The sequence below is a fragment of the Labrus mixtus genome, chromosome 9, assembly GCF_963584025.1.
Source record: "Labrus mixtus chromosome 9, fLabMix1.1, whole genome shotgun sequence".
In the NCBI taxonomy this organism is placed as follows: domain Eukaryota; kingdom Metazoa; phylum Chordata; class Actinopteri; order Labriformes; family Labridae; genus Labrus; species Labrus mixtus.
The window spans coordinates 20171635-20198512 of NC_083620.1; the positions used below are offsets into that span (position 1 = coordinate 20171635).

The 26878-nt window shown below is 39.7% G+C and overlaps 1 protein-coding gene across 12 annotated transcripts in view; it reads right to left on the reverse strand.

Moving 5' to 3' along the window:
- Positions 1-9080: 9080 nt before the first annotated feature.
- LOC132980586 (muscleblind-like protein 1) overlaps positions 9081-26878 on the reverse strand; it is a 66354-nt gene continuing 48556 nt past the window's right edge. For 3 of the 12 annotated variants that reach the window (XM_061046788.1, XM_061046789.1, XM_061046790.1), the window contains exons 4-12: positions 23345-23473; positions 22451-22669; positions 19252-19491; positions 17702-17755; positions 16723-16873; positions 15305-15340; positions 14448-14539; positions 14048-14121; positions 9081-12859 (exon numbers count right to left, since the gene is read on the reverse strand). In XM_061046788.1, the coding sequence (XP_060902771.1) occupies positions 14065-14121; positions 14448-14539; positions 15305-15340; positions 16723-16873; positions 17702-17755; positions 19252-19491; positions 22451-22669; positions 23345-23473 (978 nt within the window). In that variant the 3' untranslated portion in view covers positions 9081-12859; positions 14048-14064. The remainder of the gene's footprint in view (positions 12860-14047; positions 14122-14447; positions 14540-15304; positions 15341-16722; positions 16874-17701; positions 17756-19251; positions 19492-22450; positions 22670-23344; positions 23474-26878) is intronic. The other 9 variants (XM_061046791.1, XM_061046792.1, XM_061046796.1 and 6 more) reach the window with 9 other exon arrangements.

A 26878-nucleotide genomic window follows, 5' to 3' on the forward strand; every position in this document is an offset into this window, starting at 1 on the left:
GAGTTTAAGGCTGAAAACAGGGGGAAAACTGATATGAATGGACAGGAAGCAACAGTGTGTTACATCTGGGAGAGAGAGGAGTGCCAAGAATGAGACAATCCATCCTTTCTTATTATTGGAGGCAAAGAGACGGACAAGAAGGCGGCAGTGCACCATGGGAGCTCTCAGGCATTCAACTGGGGATGAAGAGAAGAGGGATAAGAGCCAGGTTCAAACTGCGCTGCACTAAAAAACACTAATTTGATTTGGAACTTGCAGCCGTATCTAACTCCTAAAACATGCAATGTGAACTTTCAGGTTCCACTACAGAAGTGGGAAAAACCTCATTTAGAAAGACACTTCTAAAGCAAATGAGACAAAACCACCTCCCAAAATGACTTCACTGAAGAGTATCTTGTAGTTAACTGTGTCTTCATAAGAAGGGTCATTTGAATTTCCAGCAGTCTCTTCCCGTTCTGACTGAAATACGTCAACAACAATTGAATGTATTGTCATGAAATGTATTCTCAAAAATATGCCTCTTAGGTTGAATTATGTTAACTTTAATGATCCTTGAACTTTTTGCTCAGTGCCATTATCAGGTCTAAATCTTAATTAAAATGTGGACGTGGACTAAGCTACTTGAATAAGATGATGAACATGATACACATTATACCTGCAAGTCATCTTATGGTTGCATTGTCACTGTAAGCAGTTCAACATACAGTGATCTCAAACTACATACAGGATGTGTTTGTACATTTTCAAAATGGACAGCCTATAAATTCAGAGCATTGTTGCAATACGCTGTTTAGTTAAACCGGTTTCTCATAAGCACTCGTGAAAATTTCAAGGGAATTTCAGGAGGACTGCCCTTAAATCCATGCTGGTTGGTTTTCATTGGACCTATAGCGAATATTTAGTCATTCGACTTTACAAAAACAGCTCTCAGCCGGTTCTAGCGGCTGGTGCCATAGTAAACACTGTACACCTGTAAACCTGGTTTCATTTTTTAATCATGGTAAAAGCAATTTCCCACAGAAATTGAAAGTTAACCATCAACATGAAGTAACAGCTGATGTCTGCCTAAAATTTGCTTCAATAATTACTTTTCTGTTTTTTAACAATATTTGTAACTTTCCTTCTTAATGTGTAAGAGACAATATCTTTGATTCCTTCTTTTCCCATATTCCTCAGATCTACCCCCTCCCTACATTCTCACATATGCTGCTTGTCAAACATCATATTAGATAGCTGAATGGTCTAGCGAGCACCATTTTCCGAGCCTAATAAGGTGACAGGAAGGATTACAAGAAGAAGCTAGTGCAACTTCATACACTGCTTCTCAAGTTTCGGCCAATAGCCTGTTGTTATTGGATAATTAATAATCGGTTAGCAGACACAGATTAGTCTAAACATGATTGATTTGACAAGAGAAACTGGTGCTTACTCAATCCAACAGTGGCTCAGAGGAAAAACAATGAAAAAAAAACAGCCTCTTGAGCTGTTGTTAGTGATAAAGTGTCTGTCTGAGTCACGGTGCAATTGAGAATTATTCACACACGAGATCATGAAAAACTGCCAGCGTCAGGTTTGGCTGCCTTCATGAATACACTCAAGCTGAAGGTCACATCGAGGAACACAGTGGCGGGTTGGGCACTGGAGCAGGAAATAGCAGAGAAATTAAACTGACTGGCTCTAAATAAAACAGCAAGTCACTATTTCCCTTTACCTCACTTTGACTCCTTGCAGGCGTTTAAACATAATGCTTAAACATGTACACATGACAGCAATTCAGTGGGGGTGGGGTGGGTGGACCGTGCTTGAAGCATTCCATGTAAGGCCGGCCAGGGAATGGGAAAAAAGAGACAAATCTAAATAAAGTAATGAGAGGCAATGTTAATCTTCTGTAGTGTGATTGTTATCTTTTATATAACCGGCACAAGCATTTCCTGTTTCCAAATAGTTCACTGCGGGAATGACATAATATCAACACTCAGGGAAGCTTGTGTTGTATAATAAAAGAAGGCTGCAGTGAAGAAATGGTCCTTAAAAGTGATCTTTAAACCCTCTGGGAAAAAATGCTCATTTGATCTTTTGCCAAGAGTAGGATGAGAGGGTTTCATCATTGGATCAGTGTGAAGGAGCTTTCAAACATGTTCAGTTACATCTGCCCCTGACAGTGTGGGTATTCACTATTTTTCAGGCAGAACAGAACTCTTCCTTACCTTATAGGCCATATATCAGTGTCTTATTCCCTATGGTTATATAATTCACGTACTGCTGCACTACACTCTACAAAGAAAAGATTTTGGACTCAAAGAAGAGAAAATAGATGGCAAAACAGTTGCAGTAACTATAGTTAGCAGCAGGTTGGCTAAGCTTACAAATTTGCTAGCTAGCCTAACTCTTCTCCTAACTCCTCCAAAGCTTACTAATAAATATTTGCATTATCAGTTTAAGTTTTTGTTTTTTTATCTGTACTGGTACACTTTGCTATTTTAGCTGTTTCCCCTGTTTCCAGACTTTACAGCAAGCCTACCCTAAGAAGGAAATAGCAAGAAAGCTATTAAGTGTTGGTTACACGTCCAACCAATCTCAGAACCCATAGCTATTGCCTGATAATGACAGCTTCTAGCAGATAAGCAATGCAGCAGCAGTTGATTATAAAGGCTTCAATGAAGGCTGATAAAGGCTAAGATGACGCCATGTTTGCAGTCTCAACTTTAGAAGTGACAATGGACGTGGTGATAAGGGGCTGCATTTGCATGTAGATATATGTTTAAAGATATCGATTCAAGCTAAATCCTTCTATGACCGTAGATGCAATCCAGGACTAAATTAGGATGAATTGTGTCTTTTCCTTTTTGCTCCACACATACTTTTTTCCTTGCCTGCTAATAAAACCCAAAACTTTAGAGAGATTACTGTCCAACTAACCACAACGCGGCAGTTTGAGAAGTGCAATTGGAACTTTTAATTTGAAACTAATGTAGCACATAATGCAACCAATTAAGATTAGTTCTCAGAAAAACTGTTAAGTTAAAACTTCAGAAACAAGATATTGAGAGACGGGGAGAGCTGCTTTGTACATACAGGAGGTCCTTTATGCTAAACTGCGTCTCTAAGCAATAGGCCCCTCTCACTCTTCCTAAATCACAGGGAATTAATTACAACACTGGTGATTTAGGTGCCAACTGCTGCGGTGCCAATAGCTCGGTGATAGCCTCAGTGAACAGACTGCTTTATGAGCTAAACATGGAGGACAGAGATGGACGATATAAGGAAGAGTTAGGGGGGGGGGGAAACAGAGAAGAGGGTGTTGAGGAAACTCATTAATGATAGGGATGGATTAAGGGTATGACACACGCACACATACAGAAGCTGGTTCTGATTTATGATCCCAAAGAGCAGATTTATACCAAAGCTTGTAATAATGTGTCTTTGGACTGAGATGATTCCCAAATACCCTCTCTCGTTCTGCCCTCCCCACCTTCACAGGCTGGAAGCTGATGCTCTAACAGAGTTGATTTGAATCCATTTTTGGCTCCTCACTCATGTGACTCCTAACTTCATCCTCCTAGCTGTCCGCAGAGCCCTGTCACAAAGATGAAGTTTAGCTTACACCACAGCTGTTGCAACATATTTTCTCCTTCTTTCTTCCTGTGGGCTCTGGTGTCACAGTGGGATCTTTGGTTGGGCTTTGTCTCTCTCTGTACAGCTCAAGCAGCGCTCACTGCTGTATTATTCGCCCTCAAAAAGCGCCGCAGTCCAAAGACAAATGAATGGCTAATTAACTCACAATAAAAGGATATTGCACAGTATGCTAATAGGACCTACATCGTGTGCTCCCTGACCTTTTCTATCTATCCTTTATTCTCGTCCTTGTGTGCTACATGTATCGCCGAGGGACATCCTGTCACCATGTGAATAGCCACTGTTCATCTCTGGGTACAGCTGTGCCCTCAGTACCCTCTCAGTATGACCCATATTCTGTTTGCAAAATGCCCTGACAGTTGTTATGCAGCCACCCTCTGACTCGCTCTTCTCCCACTGTCCAAGAGCTAAAATATTCAGTAACAATACTTCAGTTGTTTGAAGTTTAGTACTATTCACCTTAAGTTCACTGTGGTGATAGGATTTTTGTATTAAAGTTATTTTTCAAATGTTAACCATTATTGAATTCCATTTAAAATCACAGACTGGGCCGACAAACCGATTCTCCTGAAACTTTGTGTTGTGTTTTAAACAAAAGAACTTAGTTGTGCTAATGCTACACTAAAATAAGAGTAAATTCACCTTTTACTGATTTCTTTTAACCAGTGACCATAAGCTCACAACCTGATACGGATGAAGAGTTTAAACAGTCCACAGCAAAAGTTTCATTAACTTTGTCCTTTAAAAAAAATGGTGGCAGCTCAGTGGCAGCAGGATAAGCAAGTTGAGCCAGACATCACTTTACCAAGCAACGTTTTCTGAGTTCTGGGACTCCTCGGTGTCTCCTTCCCATTGGACATGCCTGCCTGGAAAGCCAGAGGCATCCTGATCACATCCCCAAACCACCTCAACTGGCCTTCCGAGGAAACTAATTTCAGTCGCTTGTATCCGAGATCTCATCATTTTGACTCTCATACTTCAGCTCATGACCATAGGTGAGGGTTGGAACGTAGATTGACAAGTAAATCGAAAGCTTTGCCCTTTGGCTCATCTCCCTCTTCACCATGACAGTCCAGCACAACACAACATGGACCAAACCATCCGTCCATCTCACACTCCATTTTACCCTCAGTTGTGAAAAAAAACACCCAAAGATACTTGAACTGCTTCACTAGTATCAGGGATTCAATACCCACCCTGAGGGAGCGATCCGTTTTCTGAGAGAGATGCCAGCCGGAGGTCCCAGCCTGAAGAAGTCGAGAGAACAACATCATCTGCAAAAAGCAAAAGGTCAAATTGTGAGGTCCCCAAACCGTAAACCCCTCTGCCTCGTCTGCATAAATATCGAGACCACGGACGGAGGCCAACATGCACAGGGAACTTTGTGCCAAGAATGCGGACTTACTTTGGTTACAGGGACCTGATAACTTGCAGAAACAGCCCCTGTTTCCGCAACCCCATATTCCTGCAGTACTCCAGTATCTGCTGAATTGAAGGTTAAAAATAAATATTGTTGTGTAGTAATGTGATAAAATCACAATGGTTAAAATTAATTAAGGCACTAATTGCATTGGCATGATAATGGCCACAAGACATGAATTCAATTACAGGGCAAATGATTAAATAATTACAGACTGGATCCTCCATATGGCCATTGCATTGTTGACAGTTGAGGAAGCCTTCGATCCAAACACAAAATGTTTTATGACACAGTACAGAATATATCAAATCACAGTATGTTGTAGAACATGTCTTAGGAGATATTAAGTCACATTGACAAAGTCCTTGTTAAATGTTATAAGTTCAGTTAGAGTAGTTAAATAAAAATCTATATCAAGCTTATACATAGGAAGAAAAGGGTAAAAAAAATAAAAATAACTGTGCTTAAAGACCCATCTAAAATATGTGAATTTGATGTTTGTTTATTTTCTTTTGTCTTTGTGGAGCAGATGCTAACTTTCAACAAATATGTCAACAGACACCAACTAAGAAAGGCATGTATCCAGTGCAGAGTGCTGGAGGTAACATTGGGCTGCCAAAGTTTGTTTGTTTTACATGCAGATTTTAAGTTCTTTAGGCACAACATGCTTGCCAGAGTATGTCCACAAATAAGCGACTACTGCTTTTTAAAGGGATAGTTTTTGTTTTGTTTTTGAAGTTGGGGTTGTATGAGTTACTCATCAAAAGTAGATAACAACCAGCCCGGTCCATGTTTACAGTATATGATTTGAAGATAGGGTCACAACAAGTATTTTAGCCACTCAAAAGAAAATCTACATGTAAAAATAAAGTAAACGCTATTTGTATTGATATTTTACTGCTTTCCCTTCAAATTAAAAGCCCTTACCTTTCAGACTATGTTTTAAAACACAGCAGCTACGTTTTCTAATGCATGCTGTGTAATGTTTTATGCTGTAAATCAGCTCAAAACTGAACTATATCTTTAAGATCTCCATACATGTGGCCTAAAATTTGAGCTGCCACCAGAAGACTTGCATTGAACTTTTCATAAAAATGGTTAATATCAGCAGAAAAAACCTGAATGAATCCAAGTTTACAGAACAGTGGACAATTCTTCCAACCTTCAAAGGCTTGCACATACAGTATAGAAGGACTTTCTGCATCAACTTGGAAGATAAAAAAAATGGTACCCAAACCTTAATCAAATACACAATTACCAAGTTTCCTAGAGCAGGATTCAGTTACATGACTCCAAACACAAAATAATCTCTGATATCGGCAGCTCAGCAGAAGGTTGGTGTTAAATTCTGTGATGGACTTCAGCCGGCCAGATCGATAGCTCTCCTCTTCCAGGAGGAGATGTGATTAGACCAACCTGCTGCTTTACTCTCACTCTCTTTTTCCATCAGCACAGGAAAACACTCACGGATACTTAGTGTAAACATACATACACACACACACACACACACACACACACACATAAACACACTAGATGTAATCACATACATCTGGAAGTACTGTTTGTACACACATGCACTCTGGAGAAAATTGGACGTCTGCTCAATGCAGCACTCAGAGAAAGTAAGGCAGTGACTGAGCAGACAGGCAGATAACAGTGAGTGAGACAGAGAAACAGGTAGGGAGGCCTGCATCAAAGTAAAATGATTGCTTTGATTGAGAGTGTGGGGAGAAGGAATGATAATTTTACTGTCTATTTGATCATCATGTATCATCCCTAGAATTACCTGTCCACTTCTTCTTGTTTGCAAATAAAACCTCTCATGATGACTGTCGTTTCTGATCTTTTGATTATCCCTGTTTTTAATTATTTAATTATCATTATTTCTGGATGTGCTGACATCCTACTTGCCACATTTGTTAATTCAAAGACTCACTTCTGTCTTTCCATTTGTCTTCCCTTTTTTCTACTTTTTTTCTTTTGCCTGCTGTCACATTAATTATTCCCTGACCTTTTTCCAATCATCACATCTGAGATCGGATCATTAGTCCGTCATGAGGTCAGTTATCTAACCCCTCGATGAAAGCAACACGCTTCATCACTGATTTGTCTGTATCTATATTACACTGAAAGAAGTGTTAAGATCATTAATGTTTTCTTAGGTATTTCCACCCCTGAAAGACTTAATTAAAGCAAATGTATTGGGTATTAATAGGCCCTCACAACTGAATGCATCTCTTATTTATCCTTTCTTCCCTCTGCTTGGCTGTCGGTGCAATCATTTTCTTTGTTGTTTTAAAACAGAGCCTAATTGAAAAACCAGACATGTCGAGAGAGGCAGTGGTAAGTGAGATTCATGATGCGTTGCCGACATGAAGTCGTACATCATAGTTTGTGAGGCGGGCGACAGAAGCAGCCATTATTGGATCAGTGTTGCTTCATTAAGTCCCAACACGACCCAGTCTGCCGCAAACGCCTGTGGACAGAAAGGAGGAAGAAAGAAGGAAAAGAAAGACAAAAGGCTTGGGGGGGGGGGGGGGGGGGGGGGGCTGATAAAAGAATGAAGGGGAGGTAAAGAGAAAGAGAGGGATTCAAAATGAAAGAAAAACAAAACACTGGAACAAAACCAGTCAGCCCTGTGTCTTCTGAAATTCAAGGTAATTTAGTGTTTTTTCCCCCCTTTTGGAAGATACTGTGATGTAGAAATCGTTGAGTAAGGTAACAGCGCATTAAGGATAATGGGCCAGCAGCTTCCTGTTAATTCTGGCTTACTCAACATTTCTACAAAGACTACAGCAGTGGGTTGGCAACCCCTCCAATAGCTCCCAGCATCCAAGTTTCAGAGGTTAATTTCCAACAATATGTCAGCTTCATTAAACTCTGAAGCTCTGCTTTTTTATTGGATCACATTGTGGCTGGACAATCACCTCAGCCTATTAAAATAGTTCTGCAATTGAAGAATTCATAACCAAATATCATTATACACATAACTCCTTAGATAGATGAACAGGTGTTTGTAAATTCCTATACAGCTTGGTCCCGTCAGACAAAGAGATGGTTCCATCTAGTGGTTGTACTGTGAATCACTTCCTGGAAAAAAAAAAAAGCAGCATACCTAAGTCTGCTTTCTGTGAGGGAAACATCACACTAAGCAGACCTGGCAAACTTGCACAGGTGTTTTCAATTAATTTGGCTAATTAGGCATGTTGTCAGGACTGTGGGGACATGCAGGCTACACTTACGGTCTAATCAGCCACATTAAGTGAAAACACCTGCGTCAGTGTAAGCCAACGGGGAAAACAGGGACTTACATTTAGTGAAGTTCTGAACAGTAAAATAAGGACAAGAACTGTTTCTCCTTCAGTGTTTCAAGGCATGTTTCACCCCACTGATTTAATTTGCTTCTCTAAAAAATGCATCTAAATGAAGTCACATTCACGTTTTATCACTCTATCAGTAAACGCTGTTTCAAAGAAATGAGCCAGATTTCACTATCTCAATTAAAATCTTTTCTCCTAATTAAAAGCTCCAGTGGGCTGGACAAATTGATGTATCATGCGCAGAGATAGCTGAAATAAGGTTTTAATGAAGAACATTTATTCATCAAAATTTGAGTCAGGACACGGGTCAATATTTTTTCACTCTCAGTTGATTTATTTGAATTGATATAGCTGAGTTCCTGTGCTGCCTGTGCTATTATGTTGCCTGGGTTATTATGATGTCTGGGTTCCTGATATTAATTGGGTTTTTGTTTGGGTTCGTAAATATAGACCCTTGAAACAGTCTGAATATGGCTTTACTAAGACTGGTGCCTAACTAAAAGTGATTGTTTCTCATTTTTACACCTTTTAGCACAAATCATATACACAATATATTCTGGTTATTACTGGGTGATATTTTAAAGGTTAGCACAATGATTTAGCCAGATTAAGCTAAGATAACCCTCTGCCAGCTGCACCTCTATGTGTAAGACATTCTCAGCAGTCCTGTAATATTCATGAAATAATGTGTCGCTTTACTTCAGTTTCATTGTAATTTTTTTATTACATTTTTTATTCATAACAGCAAGAATCAAATATAGCAATGCAGGCCCCATGAAAAAATGTGTCAAGGACTTTTTCTTCCTTAACCAAACACATCCACTCAAGTTGGCACAGAATACTACAGGTTATATTAGCCACATTCATGACTTTAATTACAACATGATGTTGTAGTTAACAAAACCTCAGCAAACACATTCCTACCAGCTTCACATGGTAAAGTTCCCCACCTCTGTTTCATTTCTGTTTCCTGTCAACACATTTCATCCTAATGAGATTATATTTTATGGCTTTAGACATCTACATTCAGAGGGGTTTGTCTCTACAGATGCTTTTCAGAAGAGGTGGTCGGCATGCAAGCATGACACATCTTTTTCAGGGGGCCTGCAGCAGTAAAACAAGCAGAAACAAACTGCAGCAGAAGACAGAATACATCATATCAGCACTACAAGCAGAGAAAACAAACAACAAATGAAAAAAAAAAAAGCTCCGTTTACATTATATCTTAAACGTAAGCATGCTTGCTTGTAGGAGATGAGAGATGACTAAGACATTCAGGACGATACTTCAAACTAATGACTCTATGACCAAACCACAAAACTGTATTTCAGTCTGAAAGGATTTTCAAGATTCTGCCTGATGTTGAAATATATTCCTGTTCGGTCAGATTCATCTACTAGAAGCACAGCTTACATAAAAATAAAGAACATACTTATAGCTATGGTGTTTGTGTTGCATGTATTTTAACTCCCCAAGTGGTAAAACTTTAGTGAGTATATTTTCAGATATCTTTTTTTTTTTTTTTTTTTTAATAAACCACTATTCTATTTTTGTATTTTTTATATATATTTTATTCCATTACATTGATAGAATATTGTATACTGTAAATACATCTTTCATTGTAACATGTTTTCTTATTCAGTATTACTGTGGTGATTCTTTTTTTTAAATGGTATATGTATTTCCTCTAACATGCATTCCTCTTTGAGTAAAGTAAAGAGACAGGACGTGTTGTGATTGGTTGGGCCTGGGAGGGCGTGGCCATGACACACAGACCTGTTGGTACAGGCAGGTAATGGGGACCAGACAAACCCAGCTAGGCCCTCACGCTGGAGGTCAGTGAATGCCTCCTTTCCGGAAGGTTACCTGGCAAACTACAAGCTGCTGACGAAAAAGAAGAGCAACACTTGGCCTTTTCTGAAAGGGGTCGGAGAGTGAGAACTCAGTGCCCTTTTTGATGCAAGCAATTTTGTTCAGCCTTTCATAAGATTTTTTTTTTTGTTATCCTAGCAAAATTCCTTGTCGTTATAGACGTTATTTTTTTTTTATTCAAAATAAGATCTCAATATACATGATTCTCTCTTTTTTGACTATGTACAGAAGTGCAAAAAAGTCAACCTTTATCACCTTTATCACCTCCAGATTCCCCACCCGACCCTTTTGTGTTTTTGCAGATGGCTGAGTAAGAGATGAGTGTGCACACTCGGTTCCCCTACTCACCTCGTTCACCTGACCCCGTCAGCAACGCTCCCGAAAAAGTGATCAAATATGCAGCTTGTTTTCCAACATGGCCCAATTTCCAGGGAGAGTAAAAATCTTAAAACAATAGTTACTATTTGAAATGGATACAGTAGAAAATAACATCTTTACTCTAAACATCTAAGAACTAGATTTTTTATAATAATAGTCTTTTTTTTTCTTATATGACTAGTTACAAACCTTACAATCATTAAAATATTACTCGGTTATCGGCAACGGTTGCCACAGTGACAACTTAGCCTCTCTGTTCTGTTATTTCATCACTGTTATACTCATATAAAACATCTTTGTTCAAAGAACACAAAAGAGAACTAGAGAAATGAACAGTATGCATACAGTTCAACAATATGCATAACGTAGAAAATATTGAGTTTACAATCATAATCATACTCAAATCAACAACACATGGAATTTCAGGAAACTGTGCATGAGGAACACACATAAAGACACACTTTTATCTTATATTCTTTTTTAGAAAGATAAATATAATATGCAAAACTAAAAGTCAGAACTAAATATCAAAAAGTCATCCAAAAAAAAAAAAAGTGAAACACTCCTAATCTAAGGAAAACCTACAAGACAGTTAAGAAAACACTGACAAAAAAGTGACGTATACATAGTGCTCTGTGTGTGTGTGTGTGTGTGTGTGTGTGTGTGTGTGTGTGTGTGTGTGTGTGTGTGTGTGTGTGTGTGTGTATGTGTGTGTGTTAATATGGCGTGGATTAGGCAACTGGATGGTTCAAAATGGCATGTTGCATTGTGCTGACCCGATGGTACATTCTAAGGCTTTGGATGAGTAATACAATCGTTTTTATTCTCGCCACCTTCCCTGTACTATCCACAGATTGAAAATATGCCAGAAGCACACCCAGAACACGACGAAAAACAAAGAGTTCTAGAGATCTACTCTTAAACACCATCTTTCTTTTGGGGCTGCAACCCATACATTTTCTTGAAAAACATTTTTCTTCCCCCCTAGTCTACCCACGATATCTAGTGACAATGACACAATAAGACTTTGGCTGACTATCTGAAACAGTTCTCTGGTATTAAAGAAATATTCTTAAATATGTCCGACTATATATACACACTCAAACACTAGATCTACATTGACAACCTGCTTGAAAATATGAACAACCATACAAAATGAAAAATCACACCAGTTGCACCTTTGATTTCGACTTGTGTCTCACAGCAGTTTGAATACCAACTTATAGCCCTGTTGTTTTGAAGCTATTCATCGTAACATGGTCATCCTTAGGGGAGTCTTTGGTCAATCTCTTAGGCCTAGACCCCACATACAACATCTGACTTTTAGAGACGATACACATTTTGAACACCCAGAGATCTATATCTAACCTGCTGGGGAGGGAAAAACTATTCATTCAGTAAAACACTCATCTAAATGAGACAATCTTGGGTTTCCAATTAGCAGTTTTGCTATGGGAGTGACAGGTCAAGTAGACACTTCATGCTGTCCAAGAGAGAAAGTAAGACATTTTTAAAGGGTATTGTTGATTATTTGTTACACTGCTTCAATACGTTTCATGTGTTTTGAGATTTATGGCACTTCACAGGTACGCCTGCAGGGTGAAAGACGTGTGCTTAGGTAGGCTACAAAGGTTTAAAGACACCTCGCAGACATTCAGTAGCTGAACATTTGGGCCTCTGAGTGTACCGTACTATAAGTCCCTTATTATCACTGGTTGAACAAAATGAAATAAGAAACAAAATTGTGCATGCATATGTGATTCAGTCAGATTATCCGTTTCTTCTTCCTCAAATTACATACAAGGTGCACCTTTGTGTAAACAAATGAACACATTTAGGTCAAAGATGACAACCAATGAAGAAACACAGAAACACAAAGTCATGATTCCTGATCAATGGACGTACCAATCCAGTCGCTTTTTTTTTTTTTTTTTTTTTTGATGACTGCTCCGCACATTTGCCTCATGTTGACATTCAAAGTGTGTCCGGTGAATAAAGGTAAGTTGCCTCTACAGAGTGAAAGGCAGTCTTTGATGCGAATGATGTTCATTACTGTTGTTATGTAAGAGTGTGCATGATGAAAAACAATCCTAACAAACTGTGCCTCCTATGTTAACATGCAGATTTATTCCAAACCACTTCAGATTTGGTTCTCCGTTTTATGCCCCCGATGTTCAAGACGCGAAGGGTGATCGCTAATCTTAGACTGAACGTCAGCACGCTGCAGTTCCATCTGGAAGGTAAAACACGGTGAATAAGGTGTGAGAGAAGCGTTTGACAGCTGGGACAAAAATAACTTACACTGAAATCTGACTCTAGTTTTGTAACATGGTCAATCTTCAACTCCACAGCCAGACTAGTTAGGCTGTAATTGTATTAATACTGGACGCTTCCAATATCTTTACAATGACAATGTGGTATGGTCAAATTGGAGACAGATTGTGATTATGGCAAATAAGCTCTTCTGCACTTAGGCAACTAAAATGCTTCTTTAAGAAAAACTGAAGTAAGAAAATGATTCTAGCTCTTTTGAAATGTGTTCGTAAGATAGGAAGAGGGATGACAGGAAACAACTAACTGTGAGGGCAAGAATTCTTTGGTCATCCTCAGTACATAAAACTTACATGTGCAATAGGCATATTCCTCTATTCTAGCATTGACTGCCTCACCGTCTGCCTCCCAGGTAATCAGTGCAGTACTTAGTTCATTGCATTCAACATCATCAGTGAAATATCATAAAAATGTGCAGAACTCAACGTGATTTATGAGGAATATTGGCTGGCCCAATAAAGAAATGAATGTATTTCTGATGTCACATTTATTAAGTTGTAAACTTTTGATGAAACGTAATTGTAACTTTTTATGATTTCATACGGTTGTCATATAAATTCTATCAAAAACATAAAATAAAAATGAGTAAGTTGTTTAGATATATCATATAACTTTGATTTATGCAATATTTTCCAGTACATTACTAAAATAGTTAATCAGGCATGGTGTAGCTGTAAATATTTCCAGATCTTTTATGCTCTTGTTGATTAATGGTGTTAGACTGAAAACACATCCACATTGGTGGAGTAATATTGGCAAACACAAAGTAAATGGATCTCTGTTGGTGTTGTGGTCATGTTTCTTAAAGACTTTAAGCTTTTATGTGTTTACCCCTGTGTCTGCCTGTGTGACATCACACTTTCACCAAATTAAAAATACCTTCTCATTCTGCTCTTGGCAAGAAAGCAAGAAGTGTATTTCCTGTAACTTCACACTTTTCCTTTGTAAGTTCCCTTTCCCTTGAATGAAGAGGGTTTAAGTGTTGTTGAAAACCCTTTACATGAGAGTTTCCAAGCTGAACATTAACTTAGTAAGTAAGTGTTGGTCCTAATAGAGTGTGAAAGATGTATTAAAGCGGTGAGGTACATACTGTTCTGATCGAGACTCCTACATCTGGGTCACATACTTGTGACTAGTCAGATGGTCTGCAGATATTATAGGAATCTGATTGAGAGAAAAAAGGAGAGAAAAAGAGGGAGGGGCATATGGAATGATAAATATAAAGGAGACACATCAGTTTAAATGTTTTTCACCTCACTAAGAAAAGCATTTTTATTCTAAATGAACACAGCATCAGATGTTCTGAGAGCCTTGTGGCCTTGTGATAAGCCTTGTGGAGCATTCATGCATTTTTGATGAAGAGGCACATGTGAATCATACAATTGAATAAATAAATAAATAAACCATCGGTTATTGAAAGTCAAAGCAGATACAAGGAGTGAAAAGACAGAGAGAGAGAGAGAGAGAGGGGAGACTGGAGAGGAGCAAACCTGATTGGCTGTTGCGGTTGCAAAGGGAACACTTGTGGCAGATGTGGTGGCTGCAGACACAGTGGCTTGAGTAGCACCGTGCATCATGGGAACTTGGAGGGAAAGATCAAACGAGCAGTTGAACCACAGCAGAGTAAAAGCTTTGTACGTTCACACTTCATTTCTACGTCTGTGTATAGGATGCTGATAAACATTAGAAAATCACTTTCCAGCTTGTTCTACATTTTTTTAAATATATATTTAAACCTTTACACTAAACACATTGTAGCTAAGAATAGCAAAAAACATGCTGTGGAGGAAAAAGGAAACATCAGAGAAATTCATTCAAGGTTGTAAATTGGCAAATTGGAAGAATTTAAGTTTTAGATTTGCCTCCAAAAAAAAGAGTAAAATCATAAAAGCACTTCCATTTCTACTACAAATAATGCTACACAATTACTTCAAATACATCTACCATTACATCCACTTCCATGAATAACTCCTCATGTTTATGTAGCATGTAAAACCAGACAGTAAAATAAGGTGCTCTTGGAGTTAGGGGGCTTTGGATGGAGGTAAACAGGAGCAGGGTCAGGTGGGGTTTAAACTGCAACAAGCATTAGGTGACAGACAGAGCAAGAATGGTGCACACTTAACAACAAATATCTATAACAGAGAATAACTAAACATACAACCTCCAATCACCACTGGAATTCAAAATCAAAATGTTCAATTCATGACTTATATGCCATGTAAGGCTTCGCTCTAAACTCATGAAGCCAAAATAAAATGTGCTCACATATTACAAGGTGAGTCTCGTGACACGTGTGTATCTAAAATGTGCTCAAAGATATTCAGTAAGGAAAGCTGGCACCTACCAACACTTGTTGCAGGTGTCATGCACAATATCGAGCCTGCCCATCATGTATTGCAGCAGGGAGTGGAGTGAAAAGGGAGGGGAAGAAATCAAGAAAATCCATTACAAGTGTTATAAAGTCAGACCCAGGTATAAACAGATTGTGTATTTATGACACTTCAGCACAACCACACAAAGGAAGCAAATGTACGAGGAATAAAGCTCATCTGTGGAGAGCTTTAACCTCCTGCCTTTCCAGCCTCAGTTTACTCTTGTGCTATCACAGTCTATCAAATGGAACAGCAGATTAAGCACTACCAGTGGTCCCCATTTCCTGTCCACAGCTGGTTGCACCTTAGTAGTTTCTAATGACCTGCTCTCAGGGTCCTTAAACTGTGTAGCAGTGACCTGACAGTGTGATGCTGTGGGATGTATGAGGATCGGAGTAACCGAATATATCACAGATGGGAATCGATGGCAGGCTATTCTTAGGCTGTCAGAACAGAATATGGGACACAGTGTAAGATGTCTATGGATTGGCCAGTGGAGTGCAGCTGATATTAGCTGTGTGGGTTTGTGTGTGTGTGTGAAAACTGTATATGCACACATACTGTACTTAAATTACATAATTTCCACTGAAAAGGGAGGGAAACCAACCCCCATTAGTTTTCACTTTCTCTGTTAAGTCCTCCTGTTTTTTGAAGTTTGAATTAATAAATGAAATCTTTCTGGACTGTGTCATCTCATTGTCAAGGTAAACCCTTATGACAGAAACGAAATATTTATTAACCATCTGTATGAACGAGTTTCACTTTGCTCATGATAATAAGCTTGACGAGCTGTTTGAGCTAAGAAATGGCTTGAAGATGTTTAGGTATAATTCATCCTTTAAAAGAGCAAAGCAAAAAAAGTGTTGATATCCACTTGATTATCTGAAATGTTACATTTCAACTTTAACAAAGCCAAAATAGAAAATACATTTAGTCAGTGTCCATTAATCTTGTATTACCTTAATTAAGCCATTACTAAAATTGATATTAAACAAGGGGTTTACAAGGGTTTTACAAGTTATTTTTAATGAATAGCAATTCATATCCCTCATGTGATGCTTAATGATGTATTTAAAAAATGTGTTTCATGTTTGCTATGCATGTCCTGTACGGTATTTATGTCTTTTGTGGTTTATGATTTTATGCTCTTGGTGTGAGGCAAGTTCCCCCTGGGGGTCAACCTCGCTTCTGACAGCTAACTTTCACCCATGCTGAACATAAATGTGCAATAAAATTCCTGTTATTTTTTCAAAAACATTTTCCCCAACAATTAACTCACACCATTATTCAGCTATAACTGCTTTTCTGAGAAACAGCATGTGATCTGACAGTCAATAGAAATGGGATAACTCGCCACAAACGTGTCAAAGTCAAAAGGCTCAGGCCTTACCTGATGGTATGAAGGCTGCCTGCTGCTGAAACTGCATGTTGGCCAGGGCCTGTTGGTACTGGAATACACCAGCGTTGAACATAGTGGTGGCACCGTTGGCTTTTTCAAGTGCAGGTCTCTTTGGTAAAGGAGGCAAAACAGGAGGGAGCCCCTGATGAGGGGACAACACCAAAGTAAAGGGGATAGGAGAGTGGGACATCAAGAGGATGGTGGCAGTGACATTTAGGACAGAGAGAAGAAAGAGTTTCGTTAGAAGATGACATGTTTCTTTTCAAACAGTCATCATCAACAAGCAGGTAGTGGACTACATAACTGTCTGTTACAACAAGACACAGGGGCACTAACTGAATAACTGAAACAACAAAAACAATCCTCAACACACTTTAAAGAGCCTTATTAAATGACCCTGAATAATACAGTACATTAAACACTGAGTTTGTAGGCTAAGGCATGATACAAATTATTAAAGAGAACTATGGTATAAATATTGTATTCATTGTTGGACCATCAAAAGAAAAGATGTAAGGGCAAGCTGCACTGCCAGCTCCATGACAATAATACACTCTAAGCCATGTTAAGACACCTTTTGTACAGTTACACATGCAATATGAGAAGTGAAAACATCATGCAGAGACTAGCATACTATAAAATATTAAATTGTCATGCAACCTTCTTTTAAGATTCACTTAAGGTGATGAACTGACCATTGAAAGTAGAAATATAGTTTTTTTTTTCATTGAAAGTCCTTGAAGTTTAAAATTAGTTTTTCATCAATTCTTTGTAAGATTTCTCTTATTTTGAAGTTTAAATCTGGTGTTTAATTTGGTAATTAATAAAACTAGTGGCTTCAGTCAGTTCATCACCCCTCAGTGTTTTTCCCAGTTCGGATCATTAAATATCTACTTTAAGAAAGAGCTACAGAAATAGATGGACTACATCATAAGCTACATGCCAAGCTAAAAGGTAAAGATCATAGTACCAGATCAAAGGTTGCGTCGAGGGGTCGCTTCAGTGATTTGACAGCCGACTGAGTCTTAATTAGCAGGCAGCGAGCACATGATGGCAATGGGGCCAATGGGGGTTCAAGCGTATTAACATAAACCAGCAAGCGGAGGTGCATCATGGGGGCAGCAGTGCAGTGTGGGTTGGTGAGAAAAAAACAAAACAAACAAACAAAAAAACAAATAAATGAAACAAAAACAAATCATTGGAATGCAATTTACAACAGTAACAAGACTAGAGCATGCACATTAAAGACTGTAGGGTTACAGGAGAGAATTATGGCTCTTATTGTAGTTTATTTTTTCCTGAAAAAAAACCCATTAAATTACTTAAGAGTGCAAAGTCGTTGTGGTCCAGAAAGAGGCTTTAACAAGTTACAGATTGGTTTCATTCAAAAGAAAGAAAATCCTGAGTTTTGTTGCAGTACAATTCTACAGAATTAATTTAGCAGATGCTTTTATGCACAGCGTGGTACATCTGAGAGTAAGTACAACACAAACAAGTATCTAGAGAGGAGGAAACACATCAGTCAAGTCTGATTGGACACACATGTGCTGACAGGAAGTGCACAGAGGGGGAGCACAGTTTATAAATATAATATATATTATACAGTAGATATATTCTTTGAACATCATGTTGTCTAACCCGGGTTTACTTGGTATCTGTGGTGTCTGTTCTATCGCTGTCACTCGCCTGTTATTACCGTTATCCAAACAAAACAACACACTGCAATCCAACTTCTGTCCCAGAACACTTTTTTTTAAGTGCTGAAAAATGTGTCACATTACTAGTCGAAAAAATCTGCTGTTATTTAGGTAAAGATTTGCTGCATGATGGTTAAAAAAAAATACTTCCGGAAGTCAGAAATAGAGTTAAAAGGGCAAATATTAACCAGCAGTTGTTGCATGTGAATGCAGGTTTAGCTACACTAAAGTATGTCTGATTTAGCTTTCTCTAATAACTGCTTACACAATGACATTTGCAGTATCATGCAGGCAGAGCCAAACCTAATTATTATCTCATTATATGTAAATCTTCACTGCATTGCAGAAACTCCAGTGTATATAAACATTGGTTCACAGTTGTTTTTTCAGTAAAAAAAAAAAAACCTGTTATAGCTGTAAATGAAAATGGAATATACAACTAAGAAAGCAGCAAAACAAGGAGGAGCAGGAGGAGGGAGCAGTAGATTCAGTTACAAACTGGCATGATCACCACAGCCTGCGTCTAATAAAGGACACCGTCGACTCTGCATTTCTCAGTGTTTTGTTTGGAGGGCAGGAACAGACGAGACTGCGAGAATGTGTGCTGCGAGATTGAGTCAAAGTGTGGAGTAGACGATGATTACTACAAATGAATCCAGAAACTGGAAAAGTTAAGGCTTTTATTATCAAATAAGAATTTTTAAGAACAACATTGCACCATAATTATGTTCTTATTTCCTCTAGCTGGTGATGCTTTGGTTGACTAAATGATCTTAGACCTTAGCCCTTCTCAGTGTTGTATAACCTGTGTTCAGATACCTACCATGGCTGCAGCGGCTGCAGCCTGGTTGACTTGGTGCTGGGCCGCTTTGATCTTGGCCTGCAGGTGAGCCGGAGGGTGAAAGTACTTGCACTTCTCCCTCGAGCAGCGGCCCTTGATGTAGTCCATACACACAGTGACTGTGTTGTCGTTGGTGTCAATCATAGTGCTGTCTGAAGGGTGGGCAAAACGGCAGTCGTTCTCCCCACGTGTGCAGTTCCCCCGCTGGTATTCCCGACATACCTGGTACACCAAAAATACAAAAAAATGTCACCTCTTGTTTTGTTTACATGACAATAAGACCTAAAACACACACAAATACAAATACAAGACCCCAAACACTCATTATGAAGTCATGTTTGACTTTACTTCACATTTGATGAAGTCATCAATCTGCTCAGTCAGTTGAGAACTTGACAATCACTTTGGCAGACAGAGCTAACCAATCTTAAAGACAGGTTCGGCTGTTACTTCTGATTGATAAGCAGAACAGACCGTAACCAGTGTTTACAGACTCATCAATCACACCACATTTATCCATTATTCAAATGAGCTGTGTTGTTGTTATTCCTTAGAGGAGACAGAAGGGGGCAGCATCTGCACGAGCAGCTGGGAAGCTGATTGCCTCAGCCTGGATTTGAGGGCTCAATGAGGCTCATGGGAAATATGAGGCTGGTTACCCTCGAGGGAGGCTTTAGCTGACGTAATCAGAAACACACACACACACACACACACACACACACACACACACACACACACATACACACATACACACAAACACAAGGTGGATGCACTTTGAAATTATGAGGCAGCATCTTTTCCCTCGGATTAAATTTTGACACTTAAAGGGCTGGGCAATAACTTAAGATGTCTGTTTGAGAGCAATCAGCCTCTTCTGTTCCTCATTCAGAAACCTATCCTGCTTCAAATGAAATGTAATTTCATGGTACGTTGTATCGATCTATCAGTTATTATGATTGAACAAGCAATTTGCCAAATGTCTGTTTACCGCTCTCACTGTCTGCATGCATAAAGGATTTGATTTGCCGGTGGAGGGGCTGCCAGACAAAAGGCCACCATCGGCGTTATCTTCAAAACTAACCCTCCTCTGTCTGCGGTGTGACGGCTCATCATCCACAATCACCAATCTGTGAGCGGTGAGGAAGGATTCTCTCTTTTGTCTGTCTCTTTTTTGCTCTTATTTAGCTCTTACCTCGATATATACATGAATGTACACCTACACACATTAATCTTCCACCACTGCTACTGGTCTTTTTTTTAAAGAGAGAGAGAAAGAGAGAGAGAGAGAGAGAGAGACTGCCTTGTTGTCAGGCAGATGTTGGAAAGTCCGATGAGGGAGGGTGAGGGAGGGAGGGTGGATACAAGGTAGAGAAAGGGAAATGTAAGACTGGTTGATGAATAAAGAGTAAGGGACAGAGAGATGGGGATCAAGGAGACACAGCGAGAGTCTCGGGATGGGGGGGTGGGGGGGGGGGGGTTTGTGTGCATGGCATGGAAACGAAATTAGCACAGAAAGGGAAGACTTAATGGAAGCAAAGTGATGTTTGCTGCACCAGGTGTGTGTCTTCTCTTAACAGTGTTTAATCATGCATTAGAGAAAGCTAACTCGATGAAAGTGCTTAGTTGGACAAACAAATAAAAGGGCCTGTTAATCATATTTCTGTCCCCATGGGAACCATCCCTCTGGGCCATTTACATCATGGTTTCTATAGGTAAGCAACATATGATTTTATGCACACTGAAAAGCTGCAGTAAAGCTCCATCAGAGATAGAGGTGGAGAACATATTTCTTGGGGAAAACAGTCAGGAGGGTTGTTCTTCTAAAATAGGAATTTCTCTCAGCCTCCAGGAAATAGCCTGTAACATATCTAACGACTGGTATGTGTGTCGGCCCACTGAATTCCAGCTATGTTTATTCTGAAACACTCACAAGAGAGACTAAAATATGGCCGGCCCTTTTCTTGAAGATATTTTTAGTGAACCCAGTTCTTGACGAATGAGGCTTATAAGTCCCTCGGATCAAAAATCTGAACCAGTACACCCAGACTGATCTCCACAGCTACTGTAGCGCAGTGGTGACCACCGGGCCTGAGTATCTTGAAGGAGAAAAGGCGAGCAGATTTTCCCTCTACTGCCAATTATTGCATTTGCCTAATAAATATTTCATATCTGCTTGTGTGTTTACTGGACTTTGGTGCAGAATGCTTCCAATCCGTTGCCAACTTATCATTTCACTCTCAGTCGAGACCTGTCGAGACCTCACCAGTCACGACTCTTCCATGAAATTCAATCAAAACTCTCTCATTTCTTTTTGTTATCTTTCTCTCTTTTCTCTCCCCCCCCCCCCCAAACCATTCCCCCGATGACCACAACAGGTCTACAAATTGATTTCCTATCTCGCCCTCCATCTCTTTATCCTGTCATTGACCTGTTTCCCTTGCTCTATGTGTGTCATCCACTCTTCCATTAGGGCCAGGAGACTTTCTCCCTCATTAATTAGCCAGATACCCCATATACATTTTCAATGTAACCTTCCTAAAGTCACAGCACGCTTCTTGCCTGCCTTCAACGATTTCCCCATTATTCCACTGCGAATGTGTCCCGGGCGGGGCTGCATAATGGATGGGATTGACTCAGTGTCCAATTAATGATTATCTGAACACAGCTAGAGCAGCGTCCGCCGTCAGGTTTCTCACGACTGATTGCTCTCATGGAAGAATTGAAAGATTTTCTTGAATATACAGTCTAAGTTAATTTTGTGCCAAACAATACTGTCTGCCTCCTGCTGATTGGAGGCAGCATCAACACAACAGCGATGTTATGCAACCAGATACTCTCATTAACATCTCTGTCTCTTTGCCTAAGTCTGGGTAATGGCTGCAATTTGATAATAGGATTACTGTTACTGAAACTGTGTACCAGATACTTCATTAAAGTCTGCAAACAGAAACGGATGAGCAAGACTTTTTTCAGCCCCAGCCTTTCAGATTCAAACAGGCAGAGTTTCAAAGCCCAATCTGTTTGCATATGAGGGAAAATGTTTGCTAGCGTTTTGTTAACATGTCTTTAAATCTTTGACTGATATGAAAGTGAGCATGATTAATCAAAACCTTTCACCTGTGTGGCCATATTTTCCTTGTTTCAACCTGCTTTCTATGCGTGTAAACGTGTGTTTTCTCACCTCCAGTCTGTCCGTCCTCATGAGTTTCTGTGCAGCGGCAGCAGCTGCAGCTGGTACAGGGACGTTGGGATTGCTGGTGACCAGTACAGGGGCGCTGGGCATGATGTCAGCGGGCATCAGGCCAGGCGACACGGGGCCAAGGTAGGGGTTAAACGCAGCGGCCGCCGCAGCAGCAGCATTCATGTTGGTTGCAAGGCTGGGTGTGACTGAAAACATGGGCTGTTGGCACATGAAAAATAAGAAAATGACTTTTAGAAAATGTGTTTTAATGTTGAATAATTAAATACATAAGTATGAAATAAATAAGTATAATTCCATCTTCTTTTACTGCTTCTCAAATATCCCTTTGAAGATATATGACAGAAGATGTTGAAATAAGAGATGTATGTAATTATCAGAAGCCGAGCTGAGTATACTGTGGTTCAGGATGTGTGGGAGAAGAAGACGGCAAAAAAATACACAATTAATGGGCTTACATCAGAGGAAACACAATATGTCTTTGATGGCTGCTTGTCTTTCATTTGACATCACCCATAAAAGAGGTCTGCACTCTGTATGCTGGTGTCACCCACTCCCCACGGCTCTGATCGAATCACACGCTTCACACACCAAAGATCACACATATAGAAGTAATAAGGATGAGGGACGTCAAGCTGTGTGTGCAAGGGAAAGGAAGGGAGGGGATGTACTGTTGAAAAAAAAAAATAAACAGTGCCTGTATGTGCTTAACAGAGAAAACTTCCTGAGAGGGAGGCTAAGGAGTGTGCTAGCTGACGTAGTGCTCTGTAAATTTTCCCTGCACGTTCCTGACCTCAGGCCCAGTCTGAGGATTGTCTCTCGAGTCCCTGCCAACACGACATAGTGAGTAATAGAGCAGCAGGGCTGGACGCTTACATTCCTCCCAAAAAAACTCCACTCTGCGCCGGGATGACTCAGAAAATCTGGAAGAATGGCGTGGACTCTCTGCCCTCCAGAAGAAGAATTATGTCCTGTCACAAGGTCTGGAGACATAAGTGTGTGTCGCTTTAGGAAGATAAAAAAATCAGTTTAGGATTTCCTCATCTCAAGGTTGAGATGAAGTCACATATACGATTCACAGTCACGAGCTTGTAGCAATGCAGTGATGTCATCCTACAAAAGTTTGTGACCCTTTTAATGGCTTTTTCTGGAATATCTCTCCACTTAGCATTGAATGGTTTCCAATAATGATAGGTCGCGCAGATTCCAGCTATAAATCACAGTCGCAATGGTTTGAAAACAATTATGTGAAATTGAGCATGTTTACACAGTAGGAACAGAATAATTTCTCACTGCATGCTTCCTGTCAGCACTTTGTTATGCAGCAGTAATGATGTGTTTGAATAGCTCTTCCTCCGACAGTCTTAGAGTTACAGAGATTTAACCCTAATCTAAGTGGTGGAGCCAATCATACAAACGTGGTTTAGCAATGTATATTGATATTCCTATTGGAATCAACAATAAGAATTAAAGATCACAATGACTTTTCTTCATCACAATTTATTGTAAAAAATAAGACATCAACAGCACCTTAGTATCAGCTTAGAGACTTTAAAGCAAAATGTGATCAAACAGAACATTGACACAACACAATGTGATATAAACAGTGACTTTTCAATAGATGTCAAATGGTCCTCTGCCATTGAGAATTTACATGCACTCTACATTAACAAAAAATTAGCTTTCACACATCTGACCAGGAAGTCACCTTACGGCACACTCTGTTAATTTGTATCGGAAACATTTTGATACTTATTTTCATAGAACCAAGTATTATTTGCAGAGTCATATCAGGTGATTTTTCAAGGCTAAAAGTTGAACACACTCTTTTATAACAAGGTGAGACAAATAAACACTGCGTTTAAAAGTAATACAAAGTTTTTTAAAAGAATGGCCAATTGTTAAGAAAATAAGAGAATGTGACAATGCACAGCTGTACCTACTGAATCTAAAATGTTCAATGGTAAGCTAACATAGCTAGCCACTTTTTGTTACTGGTTATAGCAAAGGCAGGCTGTTGAAATTATTTAGTTGCTCAATGGATTATTTTATTTCTATTGAACTTAACCCTTAGAGTGTAACAGGAAAATCTCCAGGTTATATCCAAGTCAGGGTAAAGTGAGGAACTTTTGTCTTGTGTTGATTTTGGCGCCCCCTGTTGATAAAGGGATGCATCTCATATTGTGTCCTGTACATGTTTAGGTTGTGTTTTGTTTTGTGGGGAGAAAATGTCATTCTGATTCATTTAAAACGTCAGATGTATCACTTGTTGTGAATTTCTGCCAACATGCAAACAAAGGCTGCTGCAGCAGTGTGATGTTAATCTCCTCACCTGACGCTTGCCCTGTGCAGCAGTAACAGATCTTAACTACATAGAAAGAATCAATCTTATTGCTGATGCTGTTGTTTGCTGTAGGTCATAGAGACACCAATATAAATTTCAGTCTGTTTAATAATAAGTAAAAAACTCCTCATATGAACTTAGATCAAACTACTTTGAATAAATCTGAATACACAGATATCCATTCCACTAAGACCAAAGTCGGAACGTTTGGAACGATTAGAAGGGCCCCATTTGAGGATCAAAGGTCATGGGATGGGGATAAGATGGCTCATACGGGGTCAGCATTCCAGAAATGTAATTTGGGGAAATACCAACACAAGCTTAAAACGGGATCAGTCAAATTTTAAAATCAATTCTAAATGTGACAGGGAGCCAGTACAATGTGGAATGACAATAAAAGCGTTCTATTTTCCTCTGAAGTGCTAAATCAACTACTGTACACTGAGCTCAGCCCAGGCTTTGTTGTGTTATTGTGCCACCAGTTATAAACATACTCCTTCTTACAACCCAAACATGGAAATATATGTAATTACAGAAGTAAGACAGCTCTCGGAAAGCCCTTCCCTTGTGGCCTTCATGGTTTTATTTAACTTATTTTTATACACTGACTGCATCAAACTAGTATACTAAGTTTCCTTTAGTGGATCTTTTTTTTTCTTCATGTGAGTGAGTGAGTGAGTAAGTGCTACAACATAATTGTAATGTTGCCTGTCCGCTGACGTTGACTCTGTAATAAAAAGCATCATGAGCACCATCACTCACAGCAGGCTGTAATGGACCCTAATTACTCCACCCTCTGCACATGTCCATGCGTGAAATGAAAGCCCTCTCCCACACACAAGGATGGAAGGAGAGCAGGTAAGGGCCAAAAAAAGGGGCAGAGCAGCAGATAAAATGTGTTAAAGCTGCTGAGTATGAGGGCAGGAAGCTCAGACTACAGACACAAGAGGAGGATAGAGGAGGAAACTGATTTTTAGAAAGGCAAGTACCCAGTCTTATCCTTTGTTCCCTTTGCACACACTCTTTTCTCCCACAGCTCAGGTCTAAACCCATCTTTCCTCACTGCTGTCGCCCTATCTCCTTCACTTTACCTACCTGTCTTTACTCTACCCATTTATCTCCTTCTGCCTCACTCAGTGTTCCCTTTCTTCTTCTGCTGTGTCCTTCTCTGTCAAACTGTCTTCCTCCTCCTTTTCTCTCTCTCTCTTCCCATGACATAAACGGCAAAGAGAAAGCTTTGCAGTCCTGAGGAGATCTACTGCTTCTTTTAAACCCTTTCATGGCTGCCTCTGTTCCTCACAATGGGCTTCTCGACTCAGCAACTCATCCCCCCAAGTTAAGGCTGATAAGCCATCAGCTGCATGTAAGTGTGCACGTGTATGGCGGTGTGTGTCCAAGGTCTTTTAAGTTGTCAGATTTACAAATACACTCCAGTGCTCACACTTAAAGTAGACATATAGGGTCGGAGGAGAAGACAGAAAAAGTGACTGAAAAGAGAACTGATTGAGGAGGTGGATGTGCATGTGTGTGTGCATGCATGTAGGGATCTGTGTTTGTCTCAATGATGGCATGATAATAATATAACACTCTACTGATCACTGTATAAAAGAAGTCTAACACCTTGTTAACGAATGTTAATGAAATCCTCACCTCATCAGTCAGAGAATTCTTCAAATAGTCAATCAAGAGAACATTTTTATGTTACCTTTTAAGTACCTAATCCATCTAATCAATTTGAATTGAAATTGTATTATTTTGAAGCTAATTTTCCAACCTCTTCTCTGTTTATAACATTTTTTTTTACATACCCCACCCCACCACTACCCCCTCCCCACCGGATCGTGGGTTGGCGGCCTGCCAGAACAACCCCCCCCCCACACCCCCCTCCCCTCCCCACCGGATTGCTGATGGACGGTCTACCTCCCCCCACCCCCTTGCTCTCTATCCCTCTTCCTGCATCTTATCCCATCTCTCCCCCTATCCCTTTCCAAGCCCGGCGCAGTCTAGGCCTGTGAAGACTGTTTCGTCATGAGCCGGGGATCCGGCCGAAGATTTCTGCCTTTTAA